Genomic DNA, 20592 nt, shown 5'->3' on the forward strand with positions numbered 1-20592 from the left:
ACGTGTCAGCTTGGCATTATTTACCTGCCTTAACACCCACCCCAGATTATACCCACAGTATATTTAGAGCAGATCCTGAATTAAACCTGTTTCCCTCATAGCTAGAAGAAAAGTCTTTATTAACCCTCCTTCGGGTTTTCCAGTGGTGGGGCTTGGCCTGAGAAGAGGATATACGACAAGCCTAGTGTAAAAGTCTGTTATGGCACACCTGGCCAATGCCAACCTGTGACGTCAGCCCCGGGTTGCAGGGTCCGGCCAAGCTTTGAGCCCAATAAGGCTCTTTGCCTTCCTATAGCCAGCTACTCCAGCCCCCGCCACCCCCAAAGACGCCACGCACACATCCATTACGGATCGTTTTTATTCAGCTTAGTCCATCTCAGCATCAATACATCCACAATCGTGCTCCGCCTTCACCAGCCCCCGGGCCACTGGGTCCTCAGTCTCCCTGCTGCGGCAGCAGAGCCGCTTCTGATAGCCGTTGTAGAAGCAGAAGCCAAACGACAGCGCGGCAATCACCAACACTTCCAGCAGCAGTGCGCCCACGGCCGGCGGCATCATGTTTTGCTTCCTGCCTGCCAGAAGAGAGAGAGAGAGAAGCGCTCAGCCTCAGCGTCTGCCACCCTCTGGGTGGCCATATTGGGGTGGGTGGGTTTCCAACCTCCAGCCCCAGGTGCACCCCTGATTCCAAGCGGAAGGCAACCTCTGGACCCCCATAGAACACTGCGAATGAGGAAAGGTGATGCTGCCATAAAAGCCTTGCCTGGAACCACGCTATGCACAAGGCTGGAATAGGAGGGGCAGAGCTCAGCTGCTGAGTGGCTTCCCTCCCTGCCTTGCCCACCGTCCTTCCTGCTTCAGGCCACTTGTGGGCATCTGTCTTTCCCCCAAGGGCTTCAGATCCTACAGCGCCAATGGGAGGGCAGGTGCTGCGAAACAAGGTGTCCCTCGGATTTGCCCGAGATCACGCTGATTGCAAAATGCCTGAGCTCTAGAGCGAAACTGAAGCATGGGCAGTCTCCCAAAGCAAACGCCCTCTCTCAAAGTACTAGAACCCAATGGGGTCACATTCCATGAAGCTGTTTGGTGGGAGATCCAGGACATATAAAAGGAACGACTTCTTCACACAGTGCGTAGTTAAACTATGGAGCTCACTACCACAGGATGGCTTTAAAAGGAGGTTGGATAAATTCCTCGACCCGAAGGCTTTCCATGGGTGCTAGCCCTGATGGTTGGGTGCTATTTCCAGTATTCAAGGCAGTAAGCCTGTGTGCACCAGTTGCTGGGGAACATGGGCAGGAGGGTGCTGTTGTACCATATCCTGCTTGTTCATCCCTGGCCAATGGCTGCTTGGCCACTGTGTGAACGGAGTGCTGGACTAGATGGACTCTTGGTCTGATCCAGCATGGCACTTCTTACGTTCTTACCATCAGGAGCCTGGCTGGGCCCAATGGATGCCCAATGCACTCTGCTTCACATCCCTTAAGGATGCTACAGCATCCACCAATCCTGCAGCATTAATCAGTTGTGCTGATGGGCAGGAGGAGAGCACGGGCCTTGGTGGGGGGACTGCAGAGGGAGGGAGAGAGGCTGTGGGCCTCCGACCCACAAGTATAAGCCATTTGTAGACCATCCCCAGTGCCCGTCTCCTTGTTGTGGAGTTGAGGACCTCAAACAGCCTTCCCCAACCTGGTGCTCTCCAAGTGGGTTGGCCTACAACTCTCAGAACCACCCATCCAACATAGCTGATGGATTCTGGGAGTTGTAGTCCAAGACATGTGGAGGGCAGCAGATTGGGGAAGGCGGAGCTCAAGAAGCCCTCCCCTGAGCCCAAAACTATTAGAGCCAAAAGTACACACGAATGAGTCTTTGCATCTCAAATGCAAGTACTAACATGCATCAGCTGGGGTGGGAATGGACAAATTTATGAGTGGAATCAAAGAAGGTGAGGAGGGGGCACTCAATCCTTTGCTGAGTAAAATCCCTCTTCTGGAGCTAGTATTTAATTCATTAATTAAAACTAGAATTAAACAAAACATTCATTCATAGTCGCAAATGATGTGAACACATTCCGTTCGCAGTCCCAAATGCGAACGCAAGGAAGAACATCTTTTCCAGGAAAATATCACAACTTTCTGAACTTGCATTCATGTTTTTAAAAATGCACATTTCCGCACCCAAAATACTTGCATTTTCATGCTTTACTCTTGAGTGCACTTTTTAAAAATAAATGTGCATTTCCCTGTTTGAACAGCGTAGTTTTCCCTTCCAATGAAATGGAAATGGGGCACGATTGAGCACGAGGGGGGGGGGGGGGAAAGCTATCCAAACTTCAGTGTGGTGTTTGGAGATTCTCGTCGGTGACTAAAATCGCTCAATCGACTATCCCCATTTCTAAGTGCCTTACAAAAACAAATCTTCATAAAGAGGACGCGATTACCTTCCTGGGAAAAGGTATGTTTTCAATAGGTGCCCAAACCCCAGAAGGGCTGATGTCAGTCTAATTTAGTAGTAGCCTAGGTAAGAGATGTCACAAGACTCTTGGCTGATTTTGCTGCAATAGACTTAACAGGGCTCCTTTCTGGAAATTAGTACAATTCCAGGCATGACAGATAGATGTTTGAGTCTTTAAGGCAGCCTTCCTCTACCCGGCAACCTCCAGATGGGTTGGGACTACAGTTCCCATCAGAACAGCCAGCATGAAAAATCAAATATAGAACAAATGGAAAAAGGAAAGGAACCTCTCGTGCAAGCACGGAGTCATTACTGACTCTTGGAGGGACGCCAGCTTTCGCTGACGTTTTCTTGGCAAGCCTTATAGCGGGGTGGTTTGCCGTTGCCTTCCCCGGCCGTGATTCCCTTTCCCCCAGCTAGCTGGGTACTCATTTTACCGACCTCGGGAGGATGGAAGGCTGAGTTGACCTAAGCCGGCTGCCTGAAACCAGCTTCCGCTGGGATCGAACACAGGCCGCGGGGAGAGTTTCAGCTGCAGAAACTGCTGCTTTACCGCTCTACGCCACATGAGGCTTCCATAGAACAAATAAATACTGCAAAATTGGAGTTGCTTTATTTTTAACATATTTCATAACTCCAAAACAGAATGAGATTACAAATTTAGCATGGCTGGCGGCGGGGGGCTTTTAAGACCTGGATTGGACGCAATGCACCTACTCTTGATTGAAAATGAAAAAGAAAAGAAAAAGACAGAGCTGCTAGGTGCAGATAAAGTAATGTCTGTTTTGGCCCATAGTTTTGGATTCTGTGGGATACCAATTCCCAAATACTGACTCAGTGACCCTCCAGCATCCTGCCCCCCTTCCAATTCTAACCATGTTTACTCTGAAGCAAGTATGTACAATCCCCTTCTTTTTAAAAGCTGTCTACCAGTTTTTGCTGGTTTGGTTTTTTTTTTTAAGGTAGCTTGATAACTATCGGCCTTTGAGCTGGTTCAACAATCCATTAAATGTAAATACATCTTCGTATTAGCTGTGCATCAGTATAGAAAACTGTCCCCTTTTGTATCTGGTCACTCCAGTATAGCACCTGCAGCTTTAACTGTTGTGATGAAGAGGGGATTTCACCAGGTGCTGCATGCATGCAATGACCCCTGCTGAAATTCTCTTTTCTATGCAACTGTTAAAGATACAGGAACCCCTGTCCTTTCCATATGGTCCTCCTAGTGCTGTGACACTAAAAGCTCTGTTCCAAAACGTGATGGATCAGATCCTTGAACTCTTGGATAACACCAGGAGGGTTTCCCCTGACAAGCACAGCAACCAAACAGGCTGGTTTTTGCCATTGGCAAATCTCCCCCATGCACAAACACACACCAGCAAATACCATGTTAAGAGGGTCTTTCCCCCAGGGGATGAAAGCTTGGCTCCCCCCCACCCCCGCTGCACACACCTTTGATCCCATTGGTTGTCAGCGCACACACACACACGCACACACACACACACACACACACACACACACACTCACACACCAGCTGGTGCAATTGCATTTTAAAACTGGCACCTTAGATGCAAAGACTTCCCAGCCAGCGTCGCTTGGCCTTTACTGATCTTACCTGTGTGGCTTCTGACAGCAAAGGAACTTTTCGCGTCCCACTCGTAGCGGCCGGCATTTTGAGCCGACCTCTGAATCGTCAGGCGATTAACTATCACATTAGACTGCAGTGGACCAACTTCCATTGAAGAACCTGGAATGGAGCAAGAGGATCATTTCCTCAGATTTTTTATTTTTTTTAAAAAAAGAAGAGCGCCCACCTGCCTCCATCGTACTGCATCCCAGTCACAGGACTCGTGACATTTATTTTTAGGAGAGGTACAGGATACACGCACTTCCATGGACATTTGTAGGATTTTGCTAAGCGAGTGGGGAACCTTCGGTCCACCTTGAGACTTGTTTTATGAAAATAACCTTACTGGACCTTATTAATTAGAAAGAAACGCTCTAGGGAGGGGCTATATCACAGTGGTAGAGCCCTTGCAATGCCTGCAAAAGTGGCCAGATTGAATCCCCAGTGCCTCCAGGTCAGAAGAATCTGGTAGCAAGTGAGAAAGTCCCTTCTCTGCTTGAAGCCTTGGCAAGCCGCTAGCAGCCAGATACAATACTGGGCTAGGTGCAGGGCCAGCACGAGATATTTTGCTGCCTGAGGCAAAGGACAAGATGGTGCCCCCTCCCACTCCATGTACAAAAGCTGACTGGACTGGCAGATGAATTTGCTTTCAACACTAATGATGGGACAACGTTCTTCACTGACCCTGAAGGCAGCAGACTAACTGCCAGAGTAGGCTGCAGGAGACTCAGCTTTCGCCTTGAACCCCTTGCTGCTGCCTCCCAGCATCTGCCACCTGAGGTCACTGCCTCACCCTGCTTAATGGTAGGGCCGGCCCTGGCTAGACGGATAAATAGCCTGACCCAGTATAACTCTGAAAGATCAGGTTCGTAGTTTGGGGGTACTCTTAGACCCATCTCTGTCGCTGGAGGCTCAAGTGGCCGCCACGGCTCGGAGTGCCTTTTACCATCTTCGGTTGGTTTGCCAACTACGGCCTCTCCTGGACAGGGATAGCTTGGCCACGGTGGTACAGGCATTGGTAACCTCAAGATTGGATTGCTGCAACACGCTCTACGTGGGGCTGCCTTTGAAGCTGTTCCGGAAACAGGAGCTAGTGCAGAACGCTGCAGCTCGGCTGTTGTCTGGAGCTGCCCCTTTCCAGCATGGAACTCCTCTGCTGAGGGAACTGCACTGGCTGCCTATTCGCTACCGGGCCAGGTTGAAGGTTCTTGTACTTGTGTACAAAGCCCTAAACCACGTGGGACCAGGATACCTGAGAGAGCGCCTTCTCCCCTACCAACCTGCCCAGTCACTGGGGTCATTCAAGGGTCTGCTCCTGGTGGTTCCACCTAGACCCATCCTCCGATTGGAGCCCACCAGGGGAAGAGCCTTCAGCGTGATGGCTCCCCTCCTGTGGAACTCCCTGCCTCTGGAGGTCAGGCAGGCTCCAACCTTGTACTCCTTTCGGCGCCTCCTGAAGACATCTTTATTCCAGGAAGCCTTCCCTTAATATGCAGCCTTGAATCTCTGTATTTGCTTCTTTTAAAATTTGTTTTAACTGTTTTATTCTGTTTTTATTTTCATTTTATCTTGCACACTGCTCCGAAATGTTCAGTGGGGAGCAGTATATAAATATAAATTAAAAAAAATAAAAATAAACTCTGCACCTACAATGGCCCTGCAGTCTTCTCCTTCTACGAGACAATTTCTAGTTTCAGAAGCGGAATGATGCAGACCTACCCAAGCTCACATCGCTTACTCCAAGTGAAGAATTGGGCTTTGCTGGGAATGAGGACCTGGGGGCTTTTGGTACAAAATAGATACAGGTCAGGGAAAGACCAATTCCATTTCTGTCATGACCATTTCCAGGGATCTGTTCCTGAATCAAAGAGATAACTACCTTCGGATTCTCTCTTGTGACGAGACCCAGGTGCTTGGCACACGGAATCACAGCAGCTGCACACAGAACTGGAGGAATCATCTACGAGCTCCCATCTGTAGGAGTAAAAGGCTATCAGCTTTGAAATCTAGGTACACCATCAAGTGTTCAAGTGCATTTTGGGAATCATTCATGCGACGCTACAGTGAAAGGTGATAGTGTGAGTCCCCAACTTTTGGGGCCGGTGGGTGCATTTGGAATATTGAGAGCATTGTGGATGCTCTCACAAAATGGCTGCCATGAGAGGGACTTGCCAGTTCACAAAATGGCTTCCCGTGGTGGCTGTGGCCAGTCACAAATCACCCATTTCACAGAAAGCAAAGTGGTGAGGCTAAAAGACAAGTAACTTGTACATGACAGAGAAGGGTTCTGAACTCTCAAACACAAAACCGCTCTTTTAAATCTACAGTTTTCAACTAGGAGATGATTTGACCATGAAGCCAAGTACCAAAATATGCGCCCAAATGCTTAATTACACATTTGTCCTCACAAACAACAACAAAACGTCCATGGGCTTCTTCAAAATGAGCGATGTACAGCACGCTCCTGACTGGCCACTCAACGGAAGTTCACAGGTCATTTTGATGATGACGTGACCCTCCTGTGCATCTCCCACTCCTTTCCCCATTTAATCCGTTTAAAAATAAACGTAGGAAAACCTGATTCTTCTGAAAGTTGCGCTATAAAACAACCACCAGAGGGCGCTGCTTCCATTCAACTATATGAGTGGGGAGGATTTAAATTACAGGCCACGTGGTCATGTAATTCAGCTCATTTCAAATGCAGAAGAGAAGCAGGAAGCAGTTCAGGTGCAGGCCTAGCAGGAGTTTCCACTCCTCTATTGTATTTTAATGTATTATAATTTTAAGGATGTTTGTAGTTTCAAGGTTTTTTTGGGGTATTTTAAGTTAGCTGCCCTGTGCACGACTGGAAGGATTGCGGAATATGGAATGAAAATAGATGGAGCAGGTGTAGAAGGGTCTCAAAAGTTCATCTTGTCCAAATGACATAGGAAATCCTCTACTACTTGCAGCCCAGACAGGGGCACATCACTGAGCCTTTTTAAAAGCCTCCTCATTTGAGGATACCTATGTCAATTCTGTCATTGGCCCCAGGTCTCACAGATCGAGCCTCTCCATATTGGTCCTTTACATCCTGCTAGCCAGGAGCCGTTGCTCATTTGATCCCTCGTGCGAAAAAGTGATTCCCCACAATCCCTTACCTGTTGGAGTCTCTGCGGAAGGAACAGGCCTTCCTCATAGGGTCAGTGAGGAGTTTTGGATCCCAGGCTAGAAGTCGGCAGTGAAGGTAGACCTGGAACAGGGAGACCACAGCAAAGCCAAAATTAGCTATTACAGGAGCTTTTGTGTGTTTTTTCTCCCTCCCCCTTTTTTTTAATTTGGAGTGCTACATTTTGGATGCATGCATCACTACTGAAGTCATGTGCTTTTGTATGGGTGGGAGGACTTCAAACCTGCGGGATCTGCTTGAATATATATATGCCAGGTGAGAGTCTCTGGTAAGGGCATTCCACAGATGGAGCACCACCTGACAGGGTCTCCTAGAGAAGTGCAGGTAAGTATGGGAGAGCCTAGAAGCAGACTGGTAGCCACTGTGGATGGCAAAGTACTGGCATAATATGATCCTATTCACCAGAGCCCATTAACAGTATAGCTGCCCTGATTGGGCAATACACCTATACACTAGGGTGGGCAATTTGTGACCCTCCAGATGTTTTGGCCTATAACTCCCATCATGGATTAAGCAAGGCCAACAATAAATAATACTTTAAATATATCAGAAGCAGGAAACCAGATAGGAAAACAGTTGGACAGTTGCATGACAATGGAGTTAAGGGAGTACTAAAGGAGGATAGGGAGATTGCAGAGAAGCTGAATGAATTCTTTGCATCGGTCTTCACTGCAGAGGATACAGGACAGCTGCCTGTGCCTGAACTGATGTTTACAGGAAGGGAGTCTGAGGAACTGAAGCAAATAGTGGTGACAAAAGATGAAGTTCTCAACCTTATTGACAATAAAGCAAATAAATCACCAGGCCCAGATGATATCCATCTTAGAGTTCTCAAAGAACTCAAATTGCAGATCTTCTAACGAATTATGCAACATGTCCCTAACCTCAGCCTCTGTACCAGAGGGCTGGAAGAGGGCCAACGTTACACCAATTTTTAAAAAAGGGATCCAGGTGAGATCCAGGAAATTACAGGCCGGTTAGCTTGACATCCGTTCCAGGTATTTTGGTTGAAAGCATTATTAAAGACAAAATTCGTAAGCGTATAGAAGGGCAGGTCCTGCTGAAGAAGACTCAACACAGCTTCCACAAAGGCAAGTCCTGTCTCACTAATCTTCTAGAATTCTTTGAGAGTGTCAACAGACATGTAGACAGGGGTGATCCGGTGGATATGGTTTACTTGGAGTTCCAAAAGGCTTTTGATAAAGTCTCCCACCAAAGACTCCTGAACAAACTTAGCAGTCATGGAATAAGTGGAGAGGTCCTCTTACGGATCAGTAACTGGTTAGAGAACAGAAAACAGAGTGTAGGAATAAATGGTCAATTCTCCCGATGGAGGGGAGTAAATAGTGGGGTCCAATTGGGATTGGGACCAATTCTTTTCAACTTGTTAAATGATCTGGAATTAGGAGTGAGCAGTGAAGTGGCCAAGTTTGCCGATGACACCAAATTATTTAAGGTTGTTAAAACACAAAGGGATTGTGAAGAGCTCCAAAGGGATCTCTCCAAGGTGGGAGAGCAGGCATCCAAATGGCAGATGCAGTTCAATGTAAGCAAGTGTAAGGTGATGCACGTTGGGGCAAAGAAACCCAGCTTCAAGTATAACCCAATGGGATCTGAACTGGCAGTGACTAACAAGAAAGAGATCTTAGGATTGTGGTGGACAGCTCGCTGAAAATGTCTACCCAGCGTGTGGGTGCTGTAAAGAAGGCAAACTCCATGTTAGACATTATAAGAAAAGGAATTGAGAATAAAACTGCCACTATCGTACTTGTCTTTATACAACTCTATGGTGTGACCACACTTAGAATACTGTGTACAGTTCTGGTCACCATACCTAGAAAAGGATATTATAGAGCTGGGGAAAGGACAGAAAAGGGAAACTAAAAATGATTAAGGGGCTGGAGCATCTCCCCTAAGAGGGAAGGTTACAACAGCTGGGATTGTTTAGTTTGGAAAGGAGGAGGCTAAGGGGAGACATGATAGAGGTGTACAAAATTATGCATGGTGTAGAGCAGCCTTCTTCAACCTGGGATGCTCCAGATGTGTTGGACTACAACTCCCAGAATGCCCCAGCTGGCTGGGGCATTCTGGGAGATGCAGTCCATCACATCTGGAGTGCCCCAGGTTGAGGAAAGCTGGTGTAGAGGATGTGGATAGGGAGACATTTTTCTCCCTCTCTCAAAATACTAGAACCTGGGATCATCCCATGAAGTTGATTGGTGGAGATGCAGGACAAATAAAAGGAAGGACTTCTTCACACAGCGCCTAGTTGAATTATGGAATTCACTACCACATGATGTAGTGATGGCCACCAATTTGGATGGATGGCTTTAAAAGGGGGTTGGTTGGATAAATTCCTGGAGAAGAGTATCAATGGCTACTAGCCCTGATGGTTATGTACTACCTCCAGTAATCTGAGGCAGGAAGCCTGTATGCACCAGTTGCTGGGGAACATGGGTGTGAGGGTGCTGTTGGTCCCTGATCGACAGCTAGTTGACCACTGTGTGAACAGAGTGCTGGACTAGATGGACCCTTGGTCTGATCCAGCATGGCTCTTATGTCCTCAAGTTTTAACTGCCTGCCTGCTAAAGAGTCTCAGAAGCTAGGAAGGTGGTCAAATAAAGTACATCAGAGAATTATATAGTTATGTAAGATGTAAAGCTATTTCAACATAGGAAAAGATGACGCAATTCCTATTAGTTCAGTTACTTACATCAGTGTCTCCCCCCACGAATTCAAAAGCCTGCAGAGAGAGATGGATCACTTCAGGAGACTTTCTATGGAGGAACCGGGAATTTGCAACCTTGCCGTCCACAATACACCTATCCCCAAATCCAAGGAATAAAAGCACATCAGAGCCAAAGGATAAAATGCATCTACTAGAGCACATGAGAGATGGCACAACCTTGCAGGCATTTAATCCATAGTTTGTGCAAAGGCGAAGAACTTGATCCTGGCACAGGGTGCAAAGCAGGATTGCCCTCCTCCTATATGATGGGGGTGGAGGGTGGGGGAGGGAGGCTAGCCACACCCTGACATCCTCCTCACCCCACACAATTGGCTGCCTTGGCATCTGCTTCCTGCCCATCCTAATTCTGCCACAGATGCAGCCGAAGCTCCTTGAAGGAAAAGGAAAATACTCATCCTTTTCACAATGTGGGTGGACTTCTTGTTCCAGTTCAAGATCAGTCTTACTTTATTAATTAATTTATTTATTACATTTATATACCGCCCCATAGCCGAAGCTCCCTGGGTGATTTACAAAAGTTAAAAACAGTGAACATAGAATCATAGAAGAGCAGAGTTGGAAGGGGCCTACAAGGCCATCGAGTCCAACCCCCTGCTCAATGCAGGAATCCACCCTAAAGCATCCCCGACAGATGGTTGTCCAGCTGCCTCTTGAATGCCTCTAGTGTGGGAGAGCCCACAATCTCCCTAGGTAACAGATTCCATTGTCGTACTGCTCTAACAGTCAGGAAGTTTTTCCTGATGTCCAGCTGGAATCTGGCTTCCTTTAACTTGAGCCCGTTATTCCGTGTCTGGGAACTGGATCGCCCTCCTCAAATCATTCCAGTGAGCCGGATGTTCTCAGGGCCTGCCTCTCCGCTGTTCTTCCCTGGTCTACCCACCCACATTTTATTTCCGCATGCAGAGAGAGACCTGGACGGTGCATAGAATCATAGAATAGCAGAGTTGGAAGGGGCCTACAAGGCCATCGAGTCCAACCCCCTGCTCAATGCAGAAATCCACCTTTAAGGATCCCTGAAAGATGACTGTCCAGCTGCCCCTTGAATGCCTCTAGTGTGGGAGAGCCCACGACCTCCCTAGGTAACTGGTTCCATTGTCATACTGCTCTAACAGTCAGGAAGTTTTTCCTGATGCCCAGCCGGAATCTGTCTTCCTGTAACTTATGTTCAACACCATCCCTCCCAGGGCCCACTTTATTCAAACTCTGGACTCTTTTAGAATAGATTCTATTTAAAAACAAATCAAGAGTACGTCCTGGAAAAAGCTTTACTACTGAGTGAATTCTTTGATGCAAGTGGCAGGGTGGCCCACAGGCCATCTAGAATCCAGCCTTCCTCAACCCGGTGCCTTCAAGACGTCTTGTACTTTTAACTCCCTCCAACCTCAGACAGCATGGCCAATGGTCAGGACTGCTGGAAGTTGTAGTCTGAAACATCTGGAGGGCACCAGGTTGGGGAAGACTGTTGGGATATATCTTTAAAAAAAGAAAAAAGAAGAAGTCAAGAATGGTTCCTATTGGATGGGCTGCAACGCTTCCAGTTCTGTGCTCCAAAGGACAAAGCGCCGGCCGCCAGCGCACATTCACCCATGGTTTGCAATAATGCTGTAATTCCTGGGAGATTTGCTCAGCTCCGGGGTGGCAGCGGCTGTGCATTCATCCACAAAAACCCGCAGAGGCTGGTGGGAGAAACTCTGCACTGCAAACTCAATGTGGATCTGGGAGCCCAGGAGAAAGACCTTTGAGTCAGATGGAGCGCTGAAGTCCTCTGCAAAGACACAAAAGGCAGCACATAAGAGCACGCGCGGATGGGGTGTGGGAGCCCGGCCAGATAGCATCCTTCCTTGGGCTGGCCTTTCCCAGAAGTCTCAGCAACACACTCAGAGATGGACCCCTTTCAGTCGTCAGGAGTCCAATGTGTTTTAAGCATACTTGGATTCCCTTTATGTTTTGGAACGAGGTACCTGAAGGTTACCTCCCCGTGTACAGACACGTCTGTTCCTTGAGGACATCATCAAGGGAGCCGCCCACGTTCCATCAATGCAACACGCCTGCAGTGGGCGTGGAGGCTGCTGTTCAACACTGAGGTCTTCTCATGTGACATCAATGCTGCACCAGCTGCACTGGCTGCCAGTGCATTTCTGAGCACAATTTAAAGAGCTGGTTTTAACCTTTAGAGCCTTAAATGGTTTCAGGCCAAGTTATTTGGAAGACTGCCTTCTCTCCTACCAGCCTGCCCTCACCCTGAGGTCATCAGCAGAAGCCCTTCTCAAGAGCAATTAGGCTGGTGAGGACAAGAGAGAGGGCCTTCTCAATGGTGGCTCCGCACCTCTGCAGTCACCTTACATCAGCCCCCGCTCTTTACAGGTCTTTAGGAAATAAGAGTTTTAATCGTCCCTAAGTCTTAAGGGATCAGGCAGGGAATCATAGAATAGTAGAGTTGGAAGGGACTCATAAGGCCATTGAGTCCAATCCCCTACTCAATGTAGGAATCCACCTTAAAGCATCCCTGATGGATGGCTGTCCAGATGCATCTGGAATGCCTCTAGGGTGGGAGAGCCCACCACCTCCCTAGGTCATTGGTTCCATTGTCGTACTGCTCTAACAGTGAGGAAGTTTTTCCTGATGCCCAGCTGGAATCTGGCCTCCTGTCACTTGAGCCCGTTATTCCGTGTCCTGCAATTTCACGCAACAGCTGGATGCGGCTTACCATTCATGAGCTTCCCAGAGAACATCAGCACACTGGAAGCAGACAGCTGGCCAGTCACCGACGACACCCGTGCAGGAATCAAGTGATCTGCCCTAGAAGACAGGAGAAGGCAGTCAGACCTTGGAGAATAGAAGCTCAACCGTGGACATTAGCAGCAGCAAATCATCTTGATCTGGACTAGGGTCCACAACCATTTTGGGACAGTGGCTGGGGCATGCTGGGAGTTGCAACACTCAATATGCACAGGGATCGTGCTTTAAGAATATTACTTTCAGGTTCACAATCGCTCTTAAGACAGCTTTCCCCAAATGATGGGTGTTCTAGACAGGTTGCATAAAGATACCTTTGGCAACATCACAGCAACCATCACAGACTGCCCATAGCCAACTCCGTGGGCTCTTGCCATTTTAGAATACACACACACACACACTAATCTGAGCAGCTGATTCTCTTATTGCAATTATTCTATTAGAGGGAAGTCATTTTTCTGCATTTGTATTGTTTGTGTATTCCAGTTCCGGCATGTCACTTGGCTTGCTCTGTAAGCTGCCCAGAGAATATTTCTTGAATAGACCAATACATTTTGGGTGCTAACCCATGCATGTTTAGACAGAAAAAGTCCTGCAACTCCCAGCATTCCCTAGGGAATGCTGGGAGTTGCAGGACACACATAAGAGTGCACCCTTAGTCAATGAAATTGAAACTTACAGCAACATTTCAGGAAAAGGTCTACTTGTTTTCCAAAAGATTAAAGTACTTCTAGATCTCTCACACAGCTCTAATACTGTCAACATCAATCTTATTATCAGGGAGACTTTTCCTTTTGAGGAATTGATACTAATTACAGAAACCAGCTTAAAAGGTTTAGCTGCAAATATTTATCATACCTTGATTTCTGGGATGTATCTCCTCTCTTTTGGTATAAAAGACGACTGGGGAAAAGATTTGGGTGCTACTCTAGAAGCCAATGTTTTTAAGAGAATGTTGAAGAGACACCCCCCCCTATATTCTCTGCCTGCTAAATTAAGGGAGCACAATCTCAAACTTGTGAATCGTTATTTAACTCCTGCCAAAGTAAGCAATATTGATAAGAACGCCCCCAGATAAATGTTGCTGCTGTGAAAGCAGAGGTTCATATAGTCATATGTGGTGGCACTGCCCTCAAGGCTTCTAGTTTTGGTGCAAAGTTTTCGCTGAAACACTCACTCAATCACTAGAACTCTCTCCTTCTCTGGGCCTTTTGTCCTTACTTACAGCTGCTAACAAATTGCTATTGCATAAAGACCTGATCAGTTTTTGTTGTTTAGCAGCAAGATTAATTATCAGACAAAACTGGAGAAATCAAAGTGCTTTTTCTGTTATACGTTGGAGGGACAAACTATGGTCAGTTGCACTTTTGGGGAAAATGTAAGTTATGTGTAAGGATCGGTTTATTTCTCGCGCTAATAGGACTACTGATGAATTCAGTATACCAACATCTCATGTAAACTTACGGAAAGATCTGGTGTATTAACAATGATCTCCATCTATACATAATTCTTTCATAGAAGGTTGAGAAGAATAAGGGTTTGAGCTTTATACAGGGAAGGTTCTCTAATTTTCGGAAGTATTTTGTGTGTACAGTTGGGTAACTTTTTCACTGTCCATCTGATGGTGTCTTTGTCTTTTTCGGGGGTTGTATAATAAAATTTAAAATAAACAACCACCACCATCAGTCCTCTTCACCAGAGTGTCTTTCTCAGTGCCCCCACTCAATGCTTACTTGGAATCTGTACAGTTGATCCTCTCCGTGAAGGGGCTGCTGTAGTGTCTGCCTTGGCTAGCTGGAGGCTGGTAGACCAAGTGAGTGGAGCACTCAACCATTCTGCCCGACGTCTGTCAGAATCAGATCTGGGTGTTAACCTCAAGATGCCAATGCTTAATCAGAGGAACTTCAGGGTCCTTAACGTATTCCTCAATTTGTGACTGCAACACTAACTACCTTCCTACAATAATCGTACCCAGGGCTGCCTTCTGTGTGGACCGATAACTCCATCTACAGGTCCATCTTCTTCAACCAGATGCATTTGGCTACAGCTCCCATGGCTGGAGACAATGGGAGCTGTAGTCAAATCCATCTGGAGGGCACCAGGTTGAAGGAGGCTGGTCTGGAACGAGCACCAAGAGGCAAACCCACTCAGTGCTCCACACTCAACATCTCTCCATGCCAACTAGCATGTTTTACAGGCCACAAGAGCCCCTGGCCACCAATGCTGTACTGAGGATATTGCTACAGGTCTGCTCTTGCGCGTTATTCAAAAAGCCCCTCCGAGCCTTTGTATGGCCTGCTGCTCCAGAGCAAACAATAAGATCCCGATTAACCCCCACAGAACAGCCGTCCCTTCCAGGGTCTAGGATGTGCTCCCACACCACCTGCCTGTGTCAGAAGCCAAAAGCCTTACATCCTCCTCCCCAGGGTCTGCGTCAAGGACAGGCATGGTTGGGCAGTGGCCGAGGGTCCACATTCCAGGAGGGGGGCCCCTGGCAAGGGCCCCCTGGTATCGCCCTCCCTTTTCACCATTGCAGCCTGCTTGTTCACCCGGCTGTATGTAATTTGTGCAAAATGCCTGGAAAATTTGCTTCCCCTAAAAACGTTCCCGGAGTTTGGGGAACAGCCCACAGCTCAGCTCACAGACACAGAGCAATTTGTACACACCGCAGAACTCCGCCGAGCTTTCGCTCTGGACCAGAAAATAGTGGTGGTGAGAAAGGGCGGGAGAGGCCATTGCTACTTGCTCCCTGCTTCTCTGCCTGTCAAGCAAGCGGCAGCCACGAGGAGGGAGAAGGAAGAGGAGCAAGGACAGCCAGAGACAAAGGTCGACTCACTGAGGGAGGAGGGCTAGGGAGGGGGTCCACCCCAAGGGTCCTCAAAAACCCGGAGCTGGCAGTGAACCCCTCCCCTTAGCCCCCTGCGAGACTATAGGCTTTTCTGGGCTCTCCGCATCCCCTCGGACGGAAAACTCACACCCAGCAGCAATTCCATTTTCAAATGCATTTAGACTTCTTTGCATTTCTCCATGACTCAAGCAACTTCTCATACATGTGTCGTAGGGCAGGGGCAAGCAATCCAATGCAGTCCAGATGTTCTGTTTGACAACTCCCATGATCCCTACCGGCTGGAGCTGTAGTCCAAAACATCTGGAGGGCACCGTCTTGCCTACGCAGGCGCTGTTTGGGAATCGAGGACTCCGCCAGCCTGCATTAGCAGAGCAGAGCCAACTCGGCAGCCTCCTGCTTTGTGCATTTTCTGCCCGCCCCCAACGGGCCCAAGCTTTTCAGCTCCAGCCTGCCTCGAACCCAGCGTGGCCGCCGGCTTCCCGGGACACTCACCAGCCGGGCAAAGCCACAGTCTTTCAAGTCGTACTGGAAGTGGAAGAGGCCCTGGACGTTGCTCTGGAAGGATGGGGGGCAGCTGCCCAGGTACAGGTACAACGGATCCAGCCTGAGACCGGTGCCCCAAGGGTCCATCTTGACAGCCAGGTGGATGCTGGTGCGGTTGCATTCATAGAGCACCGAGGTGGCAGGCACTGAAGGAGGAAGGAGAGACGTGTCCGGGGAGGTCAGAGAAATCCATTTGGGTAGGCGATAGGCCCGTAGTAACCTATGGCTGCGAGAGCTGGACCATAAGGAAAGCTGAGCGAAGGAAGATAGATGCTTTTGAACTGGGGTGTTGGAGGAAAATTCTGAGAGTGCCTTAGATCAAACCAGTCCATACTCCAGGAAATAAAGCCAGACTGCTCACTTGAGGGAATGGTATTAAAGGCAAAACTGAAGTACTTTGGCCACATAATGAGAAGACAGGATACCCTGGAGAAGAGGCTGATGCTAGGGAAAGTGGAAGGCAAAAGGAAGAGGGGCTGACCAAGGCCAAGATGGATGGATGATATTCTGGAGGTGACAGACTTGACCTTGGGGGAGCTAGGGGTGGCGACGGCCGACAGAAAGCTCTGGCGTGGGCTGGTCCATGAAGTCACAAAGAGTCAGAAGCGACTGAACGAATAAACAACAACAAGGCGGGTTCAGTGGGTTTTCCTAAGCTCGGCCCCATAGACTTCGATTCGTTTCCAATTGTGGCGCCTGACCCCATCTGCAGCGAGTTGAGCCAGTTCATGGATTTTCTGGGAACTTTATACATTTGGGTGGTGGGAGGGGGAAGTTCAGCAATTTGCACAATTTTTTGAGCAATATGCTCAAACTATGGCCGGCTGCAATTTACGCAAAATGCCTGGAAATTTGCACAAATTGCAGAACCTTCCCCTAAAAAAAAGTTCCCAGAGTTTAGGGAACCAGCCCACGGATGCAAAGCAAATCACACGCGCCACAGAACTTCGCAGAGCCAGAAAAGAATCAGATTTCCCAGCAGCGAATACCCCTAGCGTAGGCTGATGCAAACCCAAAGGGACTGCAATAGTGAGATTGTCGACAGGAGGCAAAACAACTTCAAGAAGCAGCATTAGCATTATTGCGGTGCAGCAGAATATGGGTTCAAGACCTGCGTTCAAGTCTCTTACTCAGCCCGTGAAGATTTCAGGGCAATTTCAGACCCACCGTCTTTACTCTAGTCCAGCCTTCCTCAACCTGGGGCGCTCCAGATGTGTTGGACTACAACTCCCAGAATGCGCCAGCCAGCTGGCTGGGGCATTCTGGGAGTTGTAGTCCAATACATCTGGAGCGCCCCAGGTTGAGGAAGGCTGCTCTAGTCTATCACACATAGTTGAAGGCAGTAAGAAACATGGCCCCTGCACAAGGCTCTTTGCAAAGCAAACACAACAGAAGCAAGACCCACAGGAGAGAAGAGGCAAGCCCACTTACTTTATGGAACAAAATCAGGGCGTTGGAAGGGACCTCCGAGGTCTTCCATTCCAGCCCGTTGCTGAAGGAAAACTGCTATTTCCTCATGCAACAGCCCACCCATTCCCACTAGGAAGGGGTGGACAAGGATTGTTTGGGGCACAGCAGCAAGACAGACATTGCCTTCCACCTTGGTACGGTGGCTTGTTTCAACAAACCCTCGTTAAGAACGGATCACAGTTTGTCCTGGTTGAGACATAACAACAAGGTTATCAACGTACCAACGTTGTTATCTTTTCGGCGCCAGGTCAAGACTTTTCTCTTCTCCCAGGCATTTTAACAGCATTTAACAACGTTACGTTTGTTTTTAATGGACCCCAGAATTGTTGTTTTTAAATGGATACTGTTGTTTTTATACTGTTTTTATGTTTTTTAAAAAATTTGTATACTTTTAATGTTTACTATTTTTAATTGTTGTAAACCGCCCAGAGAGCTTTGGCTGTGGGCTGGTATATAAATGTAATAAAATAAATAAATAATAATAATAATAATTCAGTTAAACACAGAAGCAAAAGCTTATAAACGCCTCCTTGTGGCTGCTCTAGAGAAGGGCACACACACAGCCCTAAAAAAAAATATCACAGATGCCTCCGCAGTACCATACAATGGCCTTTCTTCTGCCTATTTCAACACCATATACAATCTCCCTCCACCAGCAGCTAATTTCCTGCATCAGCAAGGATTTGAACTAGCTCAGCCTTCGCCAATGGGGAGCCCCCTCAAGATGTGTCAGACTGCAACTCCCATTTACTATTCTGACTGGGAATTATGGGAGTTGCAGTCCAACCTCTCTGGAGGACACCCCATTGGGGCAGGCTGGTCTTGAGGATCTCAGAGTCCCCTTCCAATGCCGTGATTCCTAAAGGGCTCCGCCTCCCTCTATTTCCAGAGCTTTCAAAGGGGCAGGGGGAGGACGGCATCTTATTTACAGCCCACATCTTCTCCCAGTTGATAAGGAAGCCTCATTTCCAACAGAAGCAATCAGGACCAGGTAAAGACCAACCTTTCCTTCCAGCTTCAACCTTCAACCCAGACAAAGTGTGCAAGTTACCCCTTTGAGCAGCAGCAACCGCCAAACTCCAGGCCAGGACCACAAAAAAACTCCTGCACAGCCGCATCATCTTGGGACCCTTAGCTGGCTATGCCGAAGGCAGGAGCCATCTTTGCACACCTGTGGGCCATCTTTTTATACTCCCCTGGCCCTGCCCACATCTGCAGGTGCCGGGGATTCTTCCTGAGCAGCTTGGATCTCATCAGGATGGAGCACAGCTCTGAACTGAGCTGGGTGGGTGGGTGGGTGGGGAGGAAAGCTTATCTCACCCAGGCAACATGCTAATCAATGGGAGGGGGGGGCAGTAATAGGAACAAAATGGAAAACAACCATTGATTAGTTTGTCGTCCGAACTCAGCCCCAGAGTCAATCATTACAGGAGTTTCCCAAGGATGCTGAAGAGAAAAGGGCTGGGGGACGGAGCAGTTGTGGTCCAGTGACTACAGAGCTGCTGTTAGAGCCGGGAGGACTGCCAACTTTTCAACCCGCCATTGCTGCTGTGCCTTTAACAACAGCTCAATGTGCAGCCCTTAGCAGCTGATCATATTTATCTCCATGTTGTGAAAACCACACCACTTGTGGTGCCTTGTGGGGGTTTACCTGGACTGTGGAACTTCTCCGCTACAATCCTTACAGACTCAGGCCCAGCAAAGAGCCACCCCACCCCCAGCTGCAACAACGTTTGGGGACTGGGGAGGGGGGAGAAAAAAACAGACTCCTGTGGGGGCAGGATTGATGCCGACGGGGTCGCCTCCGAAGGGGCGAGACCAAAGAGGGTTGCCCCTTTGGGGGTGGCCCTTCAGGGGAGCACACGAGGGCGAGGGCCTGTCCCCCTGCCCGAAAGGAGCCAGAGGGGCTGCTTGTTTCCACTTTTGGCCTGCAGGACTGCCTCCACGTAATATTCTGTGAGGGTATTGCCAGCCTGCCATAATAAATATGTGCTTTCCAAAGCAGGAGGGAGGTGATGGAAGTCAATGAGTTATATAGGACAGAGGGAAATACAGAGGGGGGGGGGGCGGAGACAGTTGCAGCTTACTAAGAGAGGGTGCAACAACGGGGTGCTGGCTGTCCCAAACTATCCCCCAACTCAAATAACCTGGGTGGCCTTGGCAACAGACCCCCCTGGGTTGAAATTGCTGCTGGCGAATGCCAGGTCGGTGAATGGGAAAACCGCTGCTATCCTGGGTGAGCATGTTGCCCTGCCCTGTGTCACAGAGACCTGGTTGGATGAAGATGTGGGAGTTAAGCTCTCTCAGCTTTGCTCACCAGGGTTCTCTGTCCAGCAGTTGGCAAGTACTGGGGGTGGGGGCAGGTGGGGGCAGGGAGATGGAGTGGCAGTGGTGTATTTGGGTTCTCTTCCCCCGACCAGGTGCCCTGTCCTGCAGTCAGCGGGGTTCAAATGTGTGTATCTGAAGGCAGGTGCTTGGGATAGAAGAGTGTCCACGTCCCTGGTCATCTCTCCATTCCAGAGATTGACCAGGGCTTCAACAGAATTATCTGCCAAGGTAACAAGACAATCCCCAAGAGCCATCAGAAAACCATTAAGATCCATCAGCCTCCTGGGGCAGACCATCTTAATCAGTCCTCCACCCCTGCAGAGGCTTTGAGTGCCAGCAAGTCTAAACCCCACCAGGTAGTGATCTGTCCATGAAGAATTCAGACCTTTCAACAGCCCTCTGTGACCAATTTGCCCAGCACTTTGCAGACAAAATCACTCAGATCCGCTCTGAGTTGGTTACAGATCCAGTGGATGTAACTCTGGTACCTAGGAAAGGAAAGGAAGCTCTCATGCAAAGCACTTGAGTCATTACTGACTCCTAGAGGGATGCTTGCTTTCACTGACATTTTCTTGGCAGACTTTGATGTGGGGTGGTTTGCCATTGCCTTCCCCAGTTGCAGTTACCTTTCCCCCAGCTAGCTGGGCACTCATTTTACCGACCTTGGAAGG

General features: G+C 48.5%; 2 protein-coding genes across 2 annotated transcripts in view; both read right to left on the minus strand.

Annotated features, from left to right (window-relative positions):
* Window positions 1–20592, minus strand: part of SF3A1 (splicing factor 3a subunit 1) — a 418137-nt gene that overhangs the window by 234011 nt on the left and 163534 nt on the right. The gene's annotated exons all lie outside the window — the stretch shown is intronic.
* Window positions 367–18714, minus strand: LOC134410859 (zona pellucida sperm-binding protein 3-like). The gene is made up of 10 exons (XM_063144369.1): window positions 18645–18714; window positions 16073–16269; window positions 14466–14578; window positions 12704–12795; window positions 11581–11761; window positions 9961–10069; window positions 7219–7310; window positions 5958–6052; window positions 4067–4198; window positions 367–572 (listed from the first exon to the last, which is right to left on the minus strand). Exons 1-10 carry the CDS (start codon window positions 18712–18714, stop codon window positions 367–369), a joined length of 1287 nt encoding a protein of 428 aa, XP_063000439.1.

The sequence above is a fragment of the Elgaria multicarinata genome, chromosome 18 (assembly GCF_023053635.1).
Source record: "Elgaria multicarinata webbii isolate HBS135686 ecotype San Diego chromosome 18, rElgMul1.1.pri, whole genome shotgun sequence".
Lineage (NCBI taxonomy): Eukaryota > Metazoa > Chordata > Lepidosauria > Squamata > Anguidae > Elgaria > Elgaria multicarinata.

Bases quoted from the DNA above. Each gene is read 5' to 3' on its own strand.
- LOC134410859 (XM_063144369.1), bottom strand. From the start codon at position 18,714: ATGATGCGGCTGTGCAGGAGTTTTTTTGTGGTCCTGGCCTGGAGTTTG. The intron at 14,579-16,072 runs GTGAGTGTCCCG...TGATTCTGACAG, and splicing joins ACTGTGGCTTTGCCCGGCTG to ACGTCGGGCAGAATGGTTGA. The intron at 10,070-11,580 runs GTGAATGTGCGC...ATTTGGGGATAG, and splicing joins AGCATTATTGCAAACCATGG to GTGTATTGTGGACGGCAAGG.